Below are 14,228 nucleotides of genomic sequence, written 5' to 3'. Positions count from 1 at the left end.
AAGGGTAGCCGCCGGCAGCGCTTGTGCCGAGGCGGCCGCTCCTGGCCTGCCCCCTGCCCGCCGCCGCCGTCAGCCGCCGTGAGGCGCTTCCCAGGCCTAGGGGGCGCCGCGAGCGCGGGGACGCGGCGGAGCGGGCCGCCGGGCGCGCACGCGCGCGGCCGTTGGCGCGGGCGCGCGGCGGTGCGTGCGCGCACGCGCGCGGCCGTTAGCGCGGGCTCGCGGTCAAAGGCGGGGGGGGGGGGGTGCGGGGGGTGGTTTGAGGACGGGCGCTCCTCCTCCGTCTGCCGGTGGAGAGCCGGTAACGAAACCTGTACTGAACCCCCCGCCCTGCCCGCCCTCTCCTGTCAGTCCCACAGACAAACCCTCCGCCCGGCAGCCCCCTCCTCGGCTCGGCGGAGGGTGTTCCCCCCCTCGGCCCCCCAGACACAGCCCCGCGGAGGTGTAGGTCAGGGGAAGGTGGGGTGAGGCGGGGCGGCGGGGAGTGGGTGTGTGTGAGGGAGAGACGTGGGGGGAGCCGGGCGGCGAGGAGCGCGGCTGCCGGCCGTGAGGGAGGTGAGAGGGACGGCGGACGCGAGGTGGGCGCCCGGGGGGGTGTTAAACCCGCCCTTGTGCTGAAGGAGGCGAGAAAAGTTGAGGCTGGCGTGCGGGGAGCGGAGGGGGGAAACCGACGAGATTTTTATTCGATCAACTTCGCGCGTAGGTGCTTTGTTTTTAACTTGCGTTGATCCTGGGTGCACTTCTTTTATAACTACTCGTATTCTTTCTTTTTAATAAGGAGGGGGGAGGGAATCTCCCACGAAACTTTTCCCTTTACGGAAGGCGGGACTGAAACAATACCCGACGCATTGTTCAAATGTAAAACCTTCACCGCTTGCTTTCTTTTTTTTTTTTTTCCTCCTTTTCTTTTTTTTTCGGTGGGGTTTTATTGCCGCCGCTGCTGCTGTTGTGATAGCTCTTTCCCTCTTGTGTTTACAGCTTCTGTGAGGGAGAGACGCTCAGAGGAAGAACCACGATCCCTGGGCTGCATAAACAAGGAAAGCAGGAGTCCATCCGAGCAAAGCGGGAAGGATTTCACCTTGTTGCTGTTTGTTTCGGGAGATTTTCCCTCCCCCCCGCCCCGGACACTATCCAGCTGAGCGTTTGTTTCCTCGCTGCGTCCGCAGCCGGCCAGAAGAAAAGCGCTTTACATGTTAGAGGTGATTTTTTGTCGTGGTCTCCCTGCGAGAAAGAGATCAGCACCAATCTTCGAGGAGGAGGGAGATACGATCAACTGAGCTTTTCCCTACCTCCGGCTGAACGTGAGAGTTCAAGTGACATCGCCGCTGGCCTGTGGCTGACTGACTGCACAGCAAGCTGGAATCACAGCCAGAGCTGCTCAATTTACCTGCTCGAGGACCCTTCAAACCCTTCTATTGACGGTAGAGATTTGTATCCAAAGGAAAATCGGATTAATATAAACTATGCAGAGCTTTGCGGGGATATCTGGAGACTACCCTGTCTGCATGGCTAATCTTGAAATTGTCTGAAATAAATCCTTAGCGCAAGGAATAGCGAGATACTTTCAATTAGGTTTGTTTTTTTTTTTCCCTGGACGCTTCCCCCTCCCGCCCCCTCCCTCCCACCCCCCCCCCCCCCCCCGAGAATTTAACACTTCCATCGCAAGGTTTTTACAGGAGAATGGGACGCATGCTGGAAAACTCACTACGCTTCATAAAAATCACAGGGGTAACAGTTTCCATCATCGTTGCGGTATGAAAGGTACTCTTTGGATTGTCTGCTGGTGGCTAAGATGGATCAGTCTTTCTCTGTTTCTGTTAGCAATGTGCTGAAGGATCCGGATTTACTGAAATACTGACGCCGATAAACTTACCCCCTCTCTGTTGAAGGCATTGGATGTGACAGTGCAGAGAAACATGTGTTTCACATTTCTGACTGGTTGTTTTGGTGCAATCAATACCTCCACAAGAAACATTGACTTAAGTGGCGATTATCATACCGGGAGGCACACGGAGTGCTCCTTTCGGGTTGCATGCAAAGTGAGCACAAATCAAAGAGTCCGCCGTTTCTGGGAAGTGGGGGCTTCAGGTCCCCCCAAACTCCGGGGCAAAGGCAGCGGGCGATGTTCCCAGCCCACCGAAGAGAGCCCGGCCTCGGGGTGCGGAATGAGCAATGACCAAAGCGCTGTCAGGAGTGGCAGGCAGTCGGATCGGATGGGGATCAGTGAGGCAATAACCGTTGGAAGAAAGGTGGATCGCGAAATTATTGCCCGAAGGAATAGCAGGCGAGGCGGAATGATGATAAAGTTGAACTTCTGTTTCATCTTCTGTCGGGGATGGTGGGCGTTTCTGTTGCTTCAGCTCCACATGTTGCAAGTACTGGCACAAGGTAGGGCTAGAGACATTTTTGTTTATAGAAATGCTGCATCTGCCTTCTAAGAGGAAGGGAATCTCGCTCGGGTGCAGAGAAACCCTTTTACTTTATCCTTATCAGAGGTAAACTGCGGAATTCGCATTGAGCTGATTTCATGTAGGAATGGTCGTTTCTTACACACAATCGTTTCTTTATGGAACAGGGATTTGCAAACTGTACCTACATGTTTTTTTCCCTTTCTCGTCCTATCCTCCCCCTATCCCCACCTCCCACTGGGAATCAAAAACCCTACCGGGACCAAACCTGCTTTTTTATTTACTTAAATACGTCCGTACATTTATGTTCCTTTAGGCAGCGAAAGAGTTAACTGCTGGTTGTGTGTGTGCGCGCTTAAAAACACTGTGCACTGAGATAAGTTATTAGGAGAAGGGGAGTCATAAATCCAGCGACTAGAAGTAAATCAGGCATGTAGGAGGAATTCTTTAAACGTATGAGTACTATTCTATGTGAACCTCGGTTCGAGCATTGTTCGTTTCTTTTGGATTGCCAAGTAACATTTACCAGAGACAAAAACTGCAATTGATTCCTATCTGAGCATTTCCACATCAGAGATCCTTGCAGTCAAATGAGTCACTTGTAAACGAAGGGTCAGAGTCGACCAATAGACTTTAAATATCAAGTGTCAGTCACTTTGCATGTAAATTCCCTTCTCAAAAAATTGCCAAATGTAGTCTAATTCTTAATAATCCTTTGACAGAGTAAACAATAAATGGCAGGCAGAAGCATTACAGTTGGCTGCGCCAAATAACATGCTGAACAAATGCAGCTTTCACTTTTCTTTGCTGGGTTGAGTTTTATTGCTGTGTGCATTGTCTGACTGAAGTGGTATGTGTTGGACAATGCAGAACTGTATCGTGTGGGACGATGAGTTACTTATTAAAAACGGAAGTTAATACTCTATGAAGGGGAATGGTCTTTGTGTTTTAGTTCTTTGTTTTCAAGTATTTCATAAGGAACAACGGTGCATTCAGTTTTAATAACTGGATGGGCTTGTGTGGTGAGGAAGAGGGGTTATAAGCCAAGTCTGCTGTAGTTTGTCTGCTCAGGATTTACTGCTGCATCCTCGGAAAGTTTGGAGCCGCAGGATACAGAAGAGTTTTAATCCAGTGTTTAATAATGGACTCCACCCTCATAAACCTTTTCCAGTGCTTTGTTTATGCTGTCGCTGCTATTCCAAAACTACTTATGCTGAGGCCTGCAAGCCCTAACAGGGTATTGTTATTCTGAAACAAGACATACCTGAAATAATTCTCTCTGCAAATTAAAATTCACATCACTTTTCTCTTTCTTTTGGTAGTTGGTGTTGATAGATTCCAACATGATGCTTCATTTTGGAAGACAAATGCTGATGATTCTTGCTGTTTACATTAAAAATGCAAAAATTTTTCATGTAAGGCAGTTTTAAGTGCCAGTGTTTCAGGAATCAATTTAGATGCCATGTAAAACAGTTTTCTCTGGTTTAATAGTAAACTAGCCATCTTGTTGGATTAAAAAGTGAATTGAAACTTTTATTTAGCACATAGTACAGAAAAAATTCTCCATAGCATGTTTGAGATTACTAAGCGTTCACAGTGGTATCAGTTTTAGTTTATATATTTCTCATGGAGTTATGTGGTGTTTACAAACTCTCCTAATGAAATGTCCTAACACCAAGTTAGTTTTATCCATCGATATTTAAGAGGGGGAGGGGAAGCAAAGAGAATAAGATACGCTGTTTCTGAGAAATATTGGTGCAGATAAAGGTATGGGGTTTAGAAGACATTAAGCAATGAAAGATAAAACAATTATATACAGCGGAAACAAAATACGTTTCTATTTTCCTATAATACAGAAAACACAAACCACAGTTAGTCCTGTAAAAATTCTTTGACACGTAAACCAGCATGGAGGTCTTAATGCAGAATGCTTCTATTAGGTTTTCCCAAAATTTGTATTCATTTAAAACTTACAGTTCTTTTTGCACTTTGAATTCTAATGGATTCTAATACATTAATCATTTTTATGCAAAAATTTACTTTAGAAAGAAATGACAATTTTTATAAAAGTCGTTCATGAAAATGGAAATTCTGCTACAGCCACAGAAAGTTTTTAATAGAATGATGTGGTCGTATGCATGAGAGAATTACATGACTCCAATCTTTTTATGTGATAAAAAAATGAACATTCTAAATATATGGGTCATGGATATTTTGAATGAATCATAATACCTATGCTATAACCGGCTAATGCTTCTATAACAGCTATTTAAGCATTAAAGAAATAAGAATTATTTTGGGCATACTGAAATGCACGCTCTTATTTCATAGGAAACAGATTAGATAAAGTCGTTGAGATTATTTATTTTATGATGTAAGGTGAATGGAAGAAAAGGTTTTCAACGGCAACAGGTTGGTTGAGTATTCTCTAGACTTGAACGATCATCCATGTAAAAGCAGATCTAGAAGCGAACTGTAGATAAAACCACTTGTAAATTCATTTTGTACTTAGCTCTTCAGCTTTTCTGTCTTCTCGTAGTTGTGTTACATAATTAGATATAACGATTTATTTGATTTTTTTTTTCCTTTTCTAAGTGAATTTAATTATTATGAAACATACAGCGGTTTATTGCACTGAATAGTAAAGCGTTCTCTTCAAACCTTAGTCTTGTTAGTGCAGACCTTCTCGTGATGGGAGTGATTTTCTGGGTGGAAGAAACATACAGATGACAGAGGTTGTGGCCTGTCCCATGAACATAGCCTGGAGCGCTACCACCGCTTCTCTCATGACTGCAGATCTGCAGGGACTTGGTTCAGACTATGTTTGTCTCTCACCCGGCTTGCTACATTGGCCCATCTGTGAATGGGAAGCTTGTCAGAAAAATTAACCTGTAAGAGGCTGAAAACTGTTGGACATTTCTGTTTACTCAGTTCTTTATGCCTCTGGCCTCTGCTATGATGCCTCTTTTCATGGCATTTTTGTTAAATTTGAGTATTAGGTGCTAGTTAGCCTCAAGTCATTGTGTGTCTTCAAATAGTGATGAGATGCTAATTGATAATCACTGTAATTATCAAATTAGAATTTGCAAGGTGATGGTAGAAATGAATCATTTCGACACAGTAACTAACTATTGTACTTAGGGGAACATTATCCTGCAGTGACCTCCAGCTCAGTGGTCTAGCATGCCTGGGCATAGTCCTGTTGAAAACAGAGCTCGTTGCAGGATTGGAATTTATTAGTTATGTATGAGATTAACAAACACTGATGCCTACTGAGGTACAAAATGTTTACTAAAATACTAGAATATTTGTATGGAAATAGAAAAATCCTGTTTATTTAAATAGGTTGGAAGTTGCTAGAGGCTACTGTAGGTGCGTCTTAATGGATTTAAGTACCTTCCCAATGTCTGTCTTTTGTTGAAGAGTGAAAGAATACTTAGAAAATATACTTCTTCAGATTGATGGCTGTTGTTCAGAATGATTTTAAAATAGATAAAAGCAGTGCAAAGCTTTAAGCTTCTACAACAGGAGATGGGTATCTTTAAATACTAAGAAAGAGAAGCTTGTCTGATTTTTCTTAGCTTTATATCAATGGAAGTGTAATCTTTTTATGCTACTTGATCAAATCTGTAATTCGGAATTCTACATGTACCGGAATGTGCATTTAAGGTGATATTCATATCTGTTATGCTTTGACAGAAGCCCTGACATGGAAGATAGAAGAAAATATTTCTGGGGCCCAACTTTTTCCATTCAAATATTTGATCTAGTGTAACTTATAAACATGCTAAGTGTAGTAAGTGTTTTCAAGCAATTTTCAAACTGCATTAGATGCAGAGATGATAAGCAACTTGCATAGAGTATTTAGTTGTTGGAAGGACAGAGAGAAGGTTAAATGTGAGGGCAATACTTACTGGAGTGCAAAAAGCATTCTCAATTAAATGTAGAATGATGCATTTCTAATTACAAAAGATTCTGTTACTGTTTATTGGAAACTCATTAATTTGTATTGGATTTACCTCTTGTGTTTTATGTATGTGCTAGTTTTTAAACAGGTGAATTCTTTGTGTATATAATTATAATAATTAAAAAATTATTTGGAGGAGTAGAGACAAGCCTAGTCTGAACAGAAATAGGGTGGAGAGAGTGGGCTTTGTCTGTGGCCATATCACGCGACTTCTAACTCTCTCTACTGTGGTAAATCTGTGTTTGGCTTATATGCTTAGGTTTAGCTGAAAAATGACTTATTCTCAAGACTTCTCAAGGCAAGTTCAAAGAGATATGTATACATGCCCATTAACATTTTAAGTACAGTGTTTCAGATTGTTTCTTGAGAGTGCAGTGTAATAGCACTATTAGAGGTGAAGGAAGACCATATGCAATAGGTGTTTATCAACTTTTGTCTTCATGCATTACCAGAAGATGCTTAGACCAGGAATTACCTAGGTATGGAGAGAAAGGTTGTGGCAGTTCAGGCTCAGAGTTACGCTGTGTGACTTTCACATCACTTAAGAAGAACGGAAGAGAATCTATGTCTGTGGCTTATAATCCTTGAAAGGTTGTTCTGAAAGGTTCTGTCATCTCTGTGCATAGTCATATATTTTGAATGACCAAGACAAATATTGGCTAATATTGTAAAGATTGTCTGACTGATTAAACTAACCATAGAAATTTTAATAAACAACATGAATTATTAGGAGAGTGTTAAGTGAAGGGCTTGGGCTTTTGTATGCCTCAGAGGGTTTTTTTTGTTGTTATTTTATTGTTCTTGCCAGCATATATGTACAAGTCTTGAACACGCTCTTGATTCAAATAAAAGATTTTCATGCATTTAGCAACTCTGTGTACAGCTTTACCTGAACATCCCATTCTGGATGGATTAATTATTTGGTGCACTTGGATATTTTTGCAGTAATGAATCTGTGGGCAATTAGATTCCTCATGGAGCAAAATCTTGTTCATGCTGAGTTCATTGCAGAAATAGACATTTCTTCCTCCTTCTGCATATATACATATATAATATCTATTTAAATAGGTTTTAACAAACAAATTGATGATTTGTTGGTCCTTTCAAAATTGTGTTTTCTTGAAGTTATAACATATGAACTAGAATAACTTTTATAGTATTTGTGCAGAGATTAGAAAATGCCAGAACTAAGGTAGTTTGTGCATCTTTAATCTGAATTCTTTATGCATGTGCATTATGATTAAGTTTAAATGGATACATATTATTTTACTGTTTCCCCTAGTCAGAACCAAGACTGAATACTGCTCACTGAGCAGTTTTTCAGTATTTTGTTTTCTTGTCAGTGCTTGGCTCCATCTTTCATTTACTTCAAATTTTTTAAATTCAGCACAAGAAGACTGTGTGGACTAAAGAAAGAACTGTTAGCAGCTATAGTGGCATTGGATTAAAGTACTTACTTACAGTTATTACAGCTGGAAAGCAGGTGATTGGTGAGACTTGGTTTCTGTTTCTGACTATTGAGTGAGTATTTTCTAATGAATAAAGACTCTTTGCTCCATGTGCCTCAAAGACGACCCTTCACCACCCATATAGCTCATGCAGAACAAAAATATAACTCCATGAAATGTCTGTTTGCAAAGAACTTGGGGTTTCTGGAATTACGTCTGCTTGTGATGTTGTTGGACTTGTTACATACCATTTCAGACAGTTTCATAACTTTCATTCCCTAGGATTCTTCTGATAAGTGGCCTCACATGTAGCCTAGTTAAATTTATTAAATTGGAGATGTGTAGTAGTTGGCATACTTTCTTATGGGAAGTGTATTGTTTTCTCAGTTTATTGGTGCTAAATAGATGCAATGAATTTTTTTTTCCATGTAAGTAAAACTTTCTGATTCCTTTATGGACATCATCTTTGAAACGTCACAGCCCTGGAAACTTCCAGTAGGTTCTATAGGAATTAGTTCATGTAGCACTTGCAGGTCTGAGTTCAAGGGGTTACGTGGCTGAGAAGAACCTTTTATTTTAATGTGCATACTAACTTAATTGCTTTTAAACGTATATGACTGGGTTTGTAAGATTTATTCATTCTACAAATTTGTGGTTTCTAGACATACACAGTATTTGTATACTGTATCTTGAGCATAAGTATTTTTGGTTTACTAAGAGGTTTTTTTTTGTTCTGCCCTTGTCAAGAAAAAGAATAAATATATTGCTAGAATAAATACTAATCATACGTTTTATTTGTGAAATGCCCCGAGGCGTAATACAAATGGCACTCTCACTAATATTAAAAATGTAGATCTAGGCGTTTTAAGGGAAGTGTTTCTAAAGTTAATTTTCAGCTGTTTAGCTCTCTGAACTAGCTCAAAGTGCGGTCACACGAGCATCAGGGACAATGCAAAAGAGGTGACGAGATTGCATGGCTGGGGGACATGACCCTGTCAACCATCACTAAGATCAGGTTAAATTGTTAGGAGAGTTTTCAGGCTCTCTAGGGAATGTACACTGCCTAACTTACAAACATGTAGAGGCCACTGTTCCTGGGTAGAACATAGAAAGGTTAGTGCCTTCAAAGGGGTGGTTTAGAAGACTTAACTTTGGATCTCTTCTCTGAAAGACCCTTTCAGTGAGTTTCTCCCTCCTTTAGATGGAGTCTTCCTAAAGAACGTCTTCCTAACCTAAGCACGTGAAGTAAGTGCTAAAGTTAGGTAAAATGAATATTCCCCTTAATCCTCTTATATCTAAATTCTTGAGACCAATAATGGGAATAATATTTGTTTCCTAAAAAAATAAATTTTGTAACTTAAGTTGAAAATGCCACAGTTATTACTTTTTAACATTTGTATCTAGTATGCAGATTCAGCAGGTAAAAACGGTGGTATGAGTTCCAACAACACTGATAAAAGGAATTCTTTAACACTACTTCATGCAAAATGTGGAAGTGCATTGTACAATCTTATGTCACACCATCCAGATAACTTTTGAAGTGTCATTTTTGATAAACGATAAAGCATTTGCGGTTTTTAAGCAGATAACTTGAATCTTTAATCCTGTTTTTCACATTTCTATGCTCTACTGTGGCAGCCTGAAGAGAAAGTTGATTCTGGTAGATAAATTATTGTCCCTTAGGTCTCTTTAAACCACTTTATGGTCTTTCAAGCCATAAGCCATATATTTTTCTAATAAACTCCTAGGTCTAACAAGTTATCTAAAAAATAATTTGTTGGGTATAGCCCTCTTGGACCAGAAGGTAGAGAATAACGATACATAGCTCCAGTACCTGTTGCCAAAACAGACCCATATTGATTCCAGGCTGAAATTGAAGTTTGTAACTCATTATTACACAAAGAATCAGAAGATCTCGTAGACGCCACTTTTATCCTCAGATTCATATTTGTCTAACTTTGTATATTTATTAGCAGAGAATGTTGTGGCTTTGATGGATGTTTTTGGCATTGAGTTCATAGGAAATCTACTCAGTAGCAATGCCACCTTTTAAAGGAAGACACTAAGAAAATAATGGAACTATAATGCAAATATTTAAATTGTTCAGACATTTAGAAAAAAAATGCATTTTGTTATACTGGTACTGTTTGCTCCCCTAACATTTGTGTTAAATACAGACTCAGTACAACACAGGCATTGCTATCTTCCTTGCACATTGGGGAATGTCACTTGTTTCTTATTTCTTATCTGTCAAGAAGGGCAAAGGACATTCATGACTAAATAATTCTGAAATAACTAAATGGTATGAGGTGATTGGAAAAGAAATGTATGGTGCCATGGAACACATGGCAAGTGGCACACTGCTGTAGTATTGAAGTGGGTCGGAGGAGGTAAGGGGAATTCTGCAGTATTTCTAAATGTGTGTACTGATTAATGAAATTTAAGTCCTCTTGAATCTGTGCATGTAGAGGTACAACTAACTCTTCTTGCAGATTGCTTGGGGCTGTTTTCTTTCCTTTGGTATTAAGAGGTTGAATAAACTCAGATTCTAACCTGTCATGCTAACGTAATGTTTGGAAAATAGCACCCTTCTGATATCTTCCCTGCTGTCCCTGTTGTTCAGGAGAAACTCTTTGTCCATGAACAAATATGTCCTTTAAAGTCTTCATCCACTCTTTTTTTTTTCTTTTTTTTTTTTAATGATGCATAAAAACCTTTTACAGTAGCTCAGCTAATAATGCACTAGAAATACCATTGTCCCATGATGAAGACTGTCCCATTGTTCGCACGTATACCCATCTGTGTGTCTCACTGTTGTCTTCTATTTGCTTTATCTTTTTGTCCCAGATTGATAGAGCTTCTGCCACAATGTGCTTCTGGTCTCCGATTATTGCTCCTACATGCTATTGTAATACAAACAATGCCTACTGCTAGTAAAAGACTGAGGTGATACTTTAAAACCCCTGTTTCTATATGCGAAATGTAGAACTGGTACCTTAGTTATCCTCTAACTGGACAAAGTATAGCTTTTCTAGGACACTGGTGTTATCTGAAGCAGGGCTTTTATTGTGCTGGAAGACCTTGTTCACAACAGATAATCATAAAGATTGTTTAATGGTAGATTATCCCAGGCATTGTGTTTCAAAAATGTTAGATAAGACAAGAGGCAAGAGATCAAGAATAGTAACTCCTGTGTTTTACCTTTTGCTATTTTTATTGCCATGAAGAAGTTAGATTTGTTTTTGAAGAGGGAGTAACTGAAGTTACTTTTAAAATTCCTTTTAATACATGCCCCTTCAAAACGCCAGATTTTAAGGTAAATGCTACCAAGTAATTTTCCATTTCCCTTTATATTTTTTTTTCTTACAAATGTAGCTAGTTACTTCTTTATCACGAGCAACATTGGACATGTCATAAATAGAGAAAAGTATGTGGATTATTGTTAAAATCGTCTCCTGCATTGGCATGTGCAACCATCATTTTAAAAATAATATATTTTAAAAAGAAAATAATATTCTTTCTAGTTATGTTAAACTTTTTTTTTTTTACGTTCTGTGCCATCTTCTTGCTTGGAACTAGCGTGCAAGATTCTTAGCTTTCACGAACTACTGAGAGGTCTGTGGGTTGTTTTTTTTCCTTTTGAAAAGAATACAAATTTTATATAATAACTTACTGAAATTTGTAGACTGAGAGAAGGTGTTTCCTATTCACAGTGCCTAATCATGCTAGTGCTCGTTATCCATATGACAAGGCTAAAATTTCACTTTTAAGCATTTCTGTTAGTGAAAATGGGAGAATAGGTTAATTGATTCTACCTTAATTCAATTAACAAAATAGGCTGGTGATGCTATTGTTTACTGAAGTTATCAGCAGAAAAATTTCAGGTGATTCTGAGGATAAATCTCCCACTTAGCCACAAGTTTGAAGTAGCAAAGAATAACAGCAAGGTTGATTTCATACCTGTGTTGTTTGAAAACTTATCTTGAAGTCATTTATGTAGTACCTAACATCTTCATTTCAAGTTCTTCTATACTAGTGTTGATAGCAGTCTTCCTCAGATTTAATTATTTTAATTATATATGATATATTATTAGCATTTAATGGGTCAAATATTTATGCATATTTTTCTGAATCTTCAGTTGAGAATTCTGAGTTAATGAGAGTCGTGTCAAATTCCAAAGTTTTAAGTGCGGGTAATTCAACATTACATTCACTATGTAAATGTATCATAATTAAAATGATGCCTTGTCAATCCCATTCAGGTTTCTCATGAGTATAATTTTCAGCTTTTGTATACTGGATATAGCTATGTTTTCTGCTATCTAAAACATGAACAGACCTATTTATGGAATGCTGGTGTCAATAAAAATCTGCAATGTTAACTGTTGTGCCTGTTAAAATTGGAAGAGTGCAAATCTTATGAATTCTGTTAGGGAAATCCATGTATGATCTAAAACCTAAATTTTTGACATTTTCAAACTGTTGAGCTCCACTATTAAAATAAAATAATTAATGGAGCCGCCAATGAGAAAATGTAAGATGGCTCTACAGTTGGACCATCCTAATCTCATGGGCAGATGGATACTTTTCATCTCTAACAATGCAGAATGTGAGCTTGATGCCTGCAAAATAGCTTTCACCAACAAATGTGGTATCACTTTCACCTTGACTAAATAGAGAGATAAAACTTTTTTTCAATTTATTTTACACATTTGACATTATGCTGAATACATCTGTTTTAATATTTCCTTTCTATAGGCAATTTCCTCTGTAAGTTGGCAGTCAGTGAAGAGAGACATAAACACCACTAAACCACAGGCAAATGAAACTAAAAACTCATCAGAGCACTAAAAACTGTAGGCAGATAGAGCTTTTAAAATGACCTCAGAAACAGTGGTGGCTTCCCCTAAATGGCCGAGTCCAGAGGAAGGATATTCTTTGGTCTAGGTTCTACTGTCACTAAGTAGGATTGTGTTTTCATTGCCCTTGAAATTGTTAGTTTCATTGTGATGGTTAATAAATCAAGGATTAAATCAAAGATCAGTAAGCAGGAGTTATTTTTCTATACTTAAAAATGACAAAATACAAAAGCTTTCACCCACTGACAAGTATAGTAATAAAGGGAAGTGATTTATCAGTTAGAATTGGTGGCAGGTGAATCAGGAGACAGTGTTTTTAATCTTCTAATTTTAATCTATGGCTCAGTTACATCAGTGCCAGTGTAAACTCTTCAGTTTGGGAAGAACCCCTCTGCTAGAGCGTGTTCTCATCTCAGCTGAAGTTACATCCCCAGAAGTTTTCAGTCATCACGTGCTAGTGCAGCTGGGTAATAACAAAAAGCTTAGCTCCTCTTGATCACTCTGCTGACTTGGCAAACAAAAGAAGAGAGTAACTATCAGTTAGTGCTTGTGCAGTCTGGTCAAAAAGAGTTATTAGTTTAGCAACTGATCAGTGATATTATTTAACATCTGTCCTGATGGTTTAATACGAATGAGGTCAAAGTTTTCATATGGTATATAAAAAAAATAAAGTGCTGAGTATTTTTGGATTTACATGCTTACATGTGGACAAATGTTCTTACACGTAAGAACAATTCTTACAACCATTCTTAGTGTTCCAAGTATCTTTCTATAGAGCTGCTGGACATTTTAAATACTGATGAGCCAGCTTGTGTGCAAATGTTCTCTATAGTGGAGTCAGAGTTAGCTGTCACTTTATTAGAATTAATGGCATAACTACTCATGTTTACTTGAAATTCATTCCAGCATGAAGTTATTAGGCATAGGTGCTGTGGTAAATTATGGCATACTGTATATTTTTTTAATAACCAATTAGTGGGTGTTGGGCACATGCAATGCATCTAGTTGTCACTCACACTTGAGATGAATTTAATTAGCATCCGTATCTGTTTACCAGAAGAGTTCTGTTGGAAATATTAACATCTGACAAAGACAGTGGATATTATCTGACTCAGGAAATAAAATGTTTGCTATTGTTTGTTTTATTACAAGACCAGATATAGTGCTGTTCTGAGGACATGACTGCCTTGACTGAAAGAGCTCCCAAAACCAGTACTAGAGTTGCCAGATATGGGTTTCTCATAATTCAGTCAAATCTTATATTCTGTGCAAAAGGCAAATGTCAATTTCATACATATTTGCAGCTCTCAGTCATTTTTCCAGATATCCAGCAGTCTCAGTTGCCTTGAAATTCTGGAAAAGTGGCCACATGCTGAATAAAGTGTGCGTATGCATCCTTGGTCAGATGCTGCCTTAAGGCAAATAGAACACAAGATGTAACTATTCAGAGATCACGTAGTAAGCTGACAAGTAGAATGTACTGTACATACGAAGAACTGTCCATAGTGATTGATACGTTGGGGATTTTTGAAGGCTTCGGTATCTTCAA

At 39.1% G+C, this 14,228-nt stretch overlaps 1 protein-coding gene across 8 annotated transcripts in view; it reads left to right on the top strand.

Moving 5' to 3' along the window:
• The first annotated feature begins 312 nt into the window (after positions 1-312).
• The window catches only part of SDK1 (sidekick cell adhesion molecule 1), a 411,549-nt gene continuing 397,633 nt past the window's right edge, over positions 313-14,228 (top strand). For 2 of the 8 annotated variants that reach the window (XM_063343256.1, XM_063343250.1), the window contains exons 1-2: positions 729-855; positions 976-2,385. In XM_063343256.1, the coding sequence (XP_063199326.1) occupies positions 1,914-2,385 (472 nt within the window). In that variant the 5' untranslated portion in view covers positions 729-855; positions 976-1,913. The other 6 variants (XM_063343255.1, XM_063343252.1, XM_063343253.1 and 3 more) reach the window with 6 other exon arrangements.

This window comes from Chroicocephalus ridibundus, chromosome 8, assembly GCF_963924245.1.
Source record: "Chroicocephalus ridibundus chromosome 8, bChrRid1.1, whole genome shotgun sequence".
Classification (NCBI taxonomy): Eukaryota; Metazoa; Chordata; class Aves; order Charadriiformes; family Laridae; genus Chroicocephalus; species Chroicocephalus ridibundus.
The sequence above is the reverse complement of the archived record's forward strand: the minus strand, read 5'-3'. Positions and strand labels throughout refer to the sequence as shown.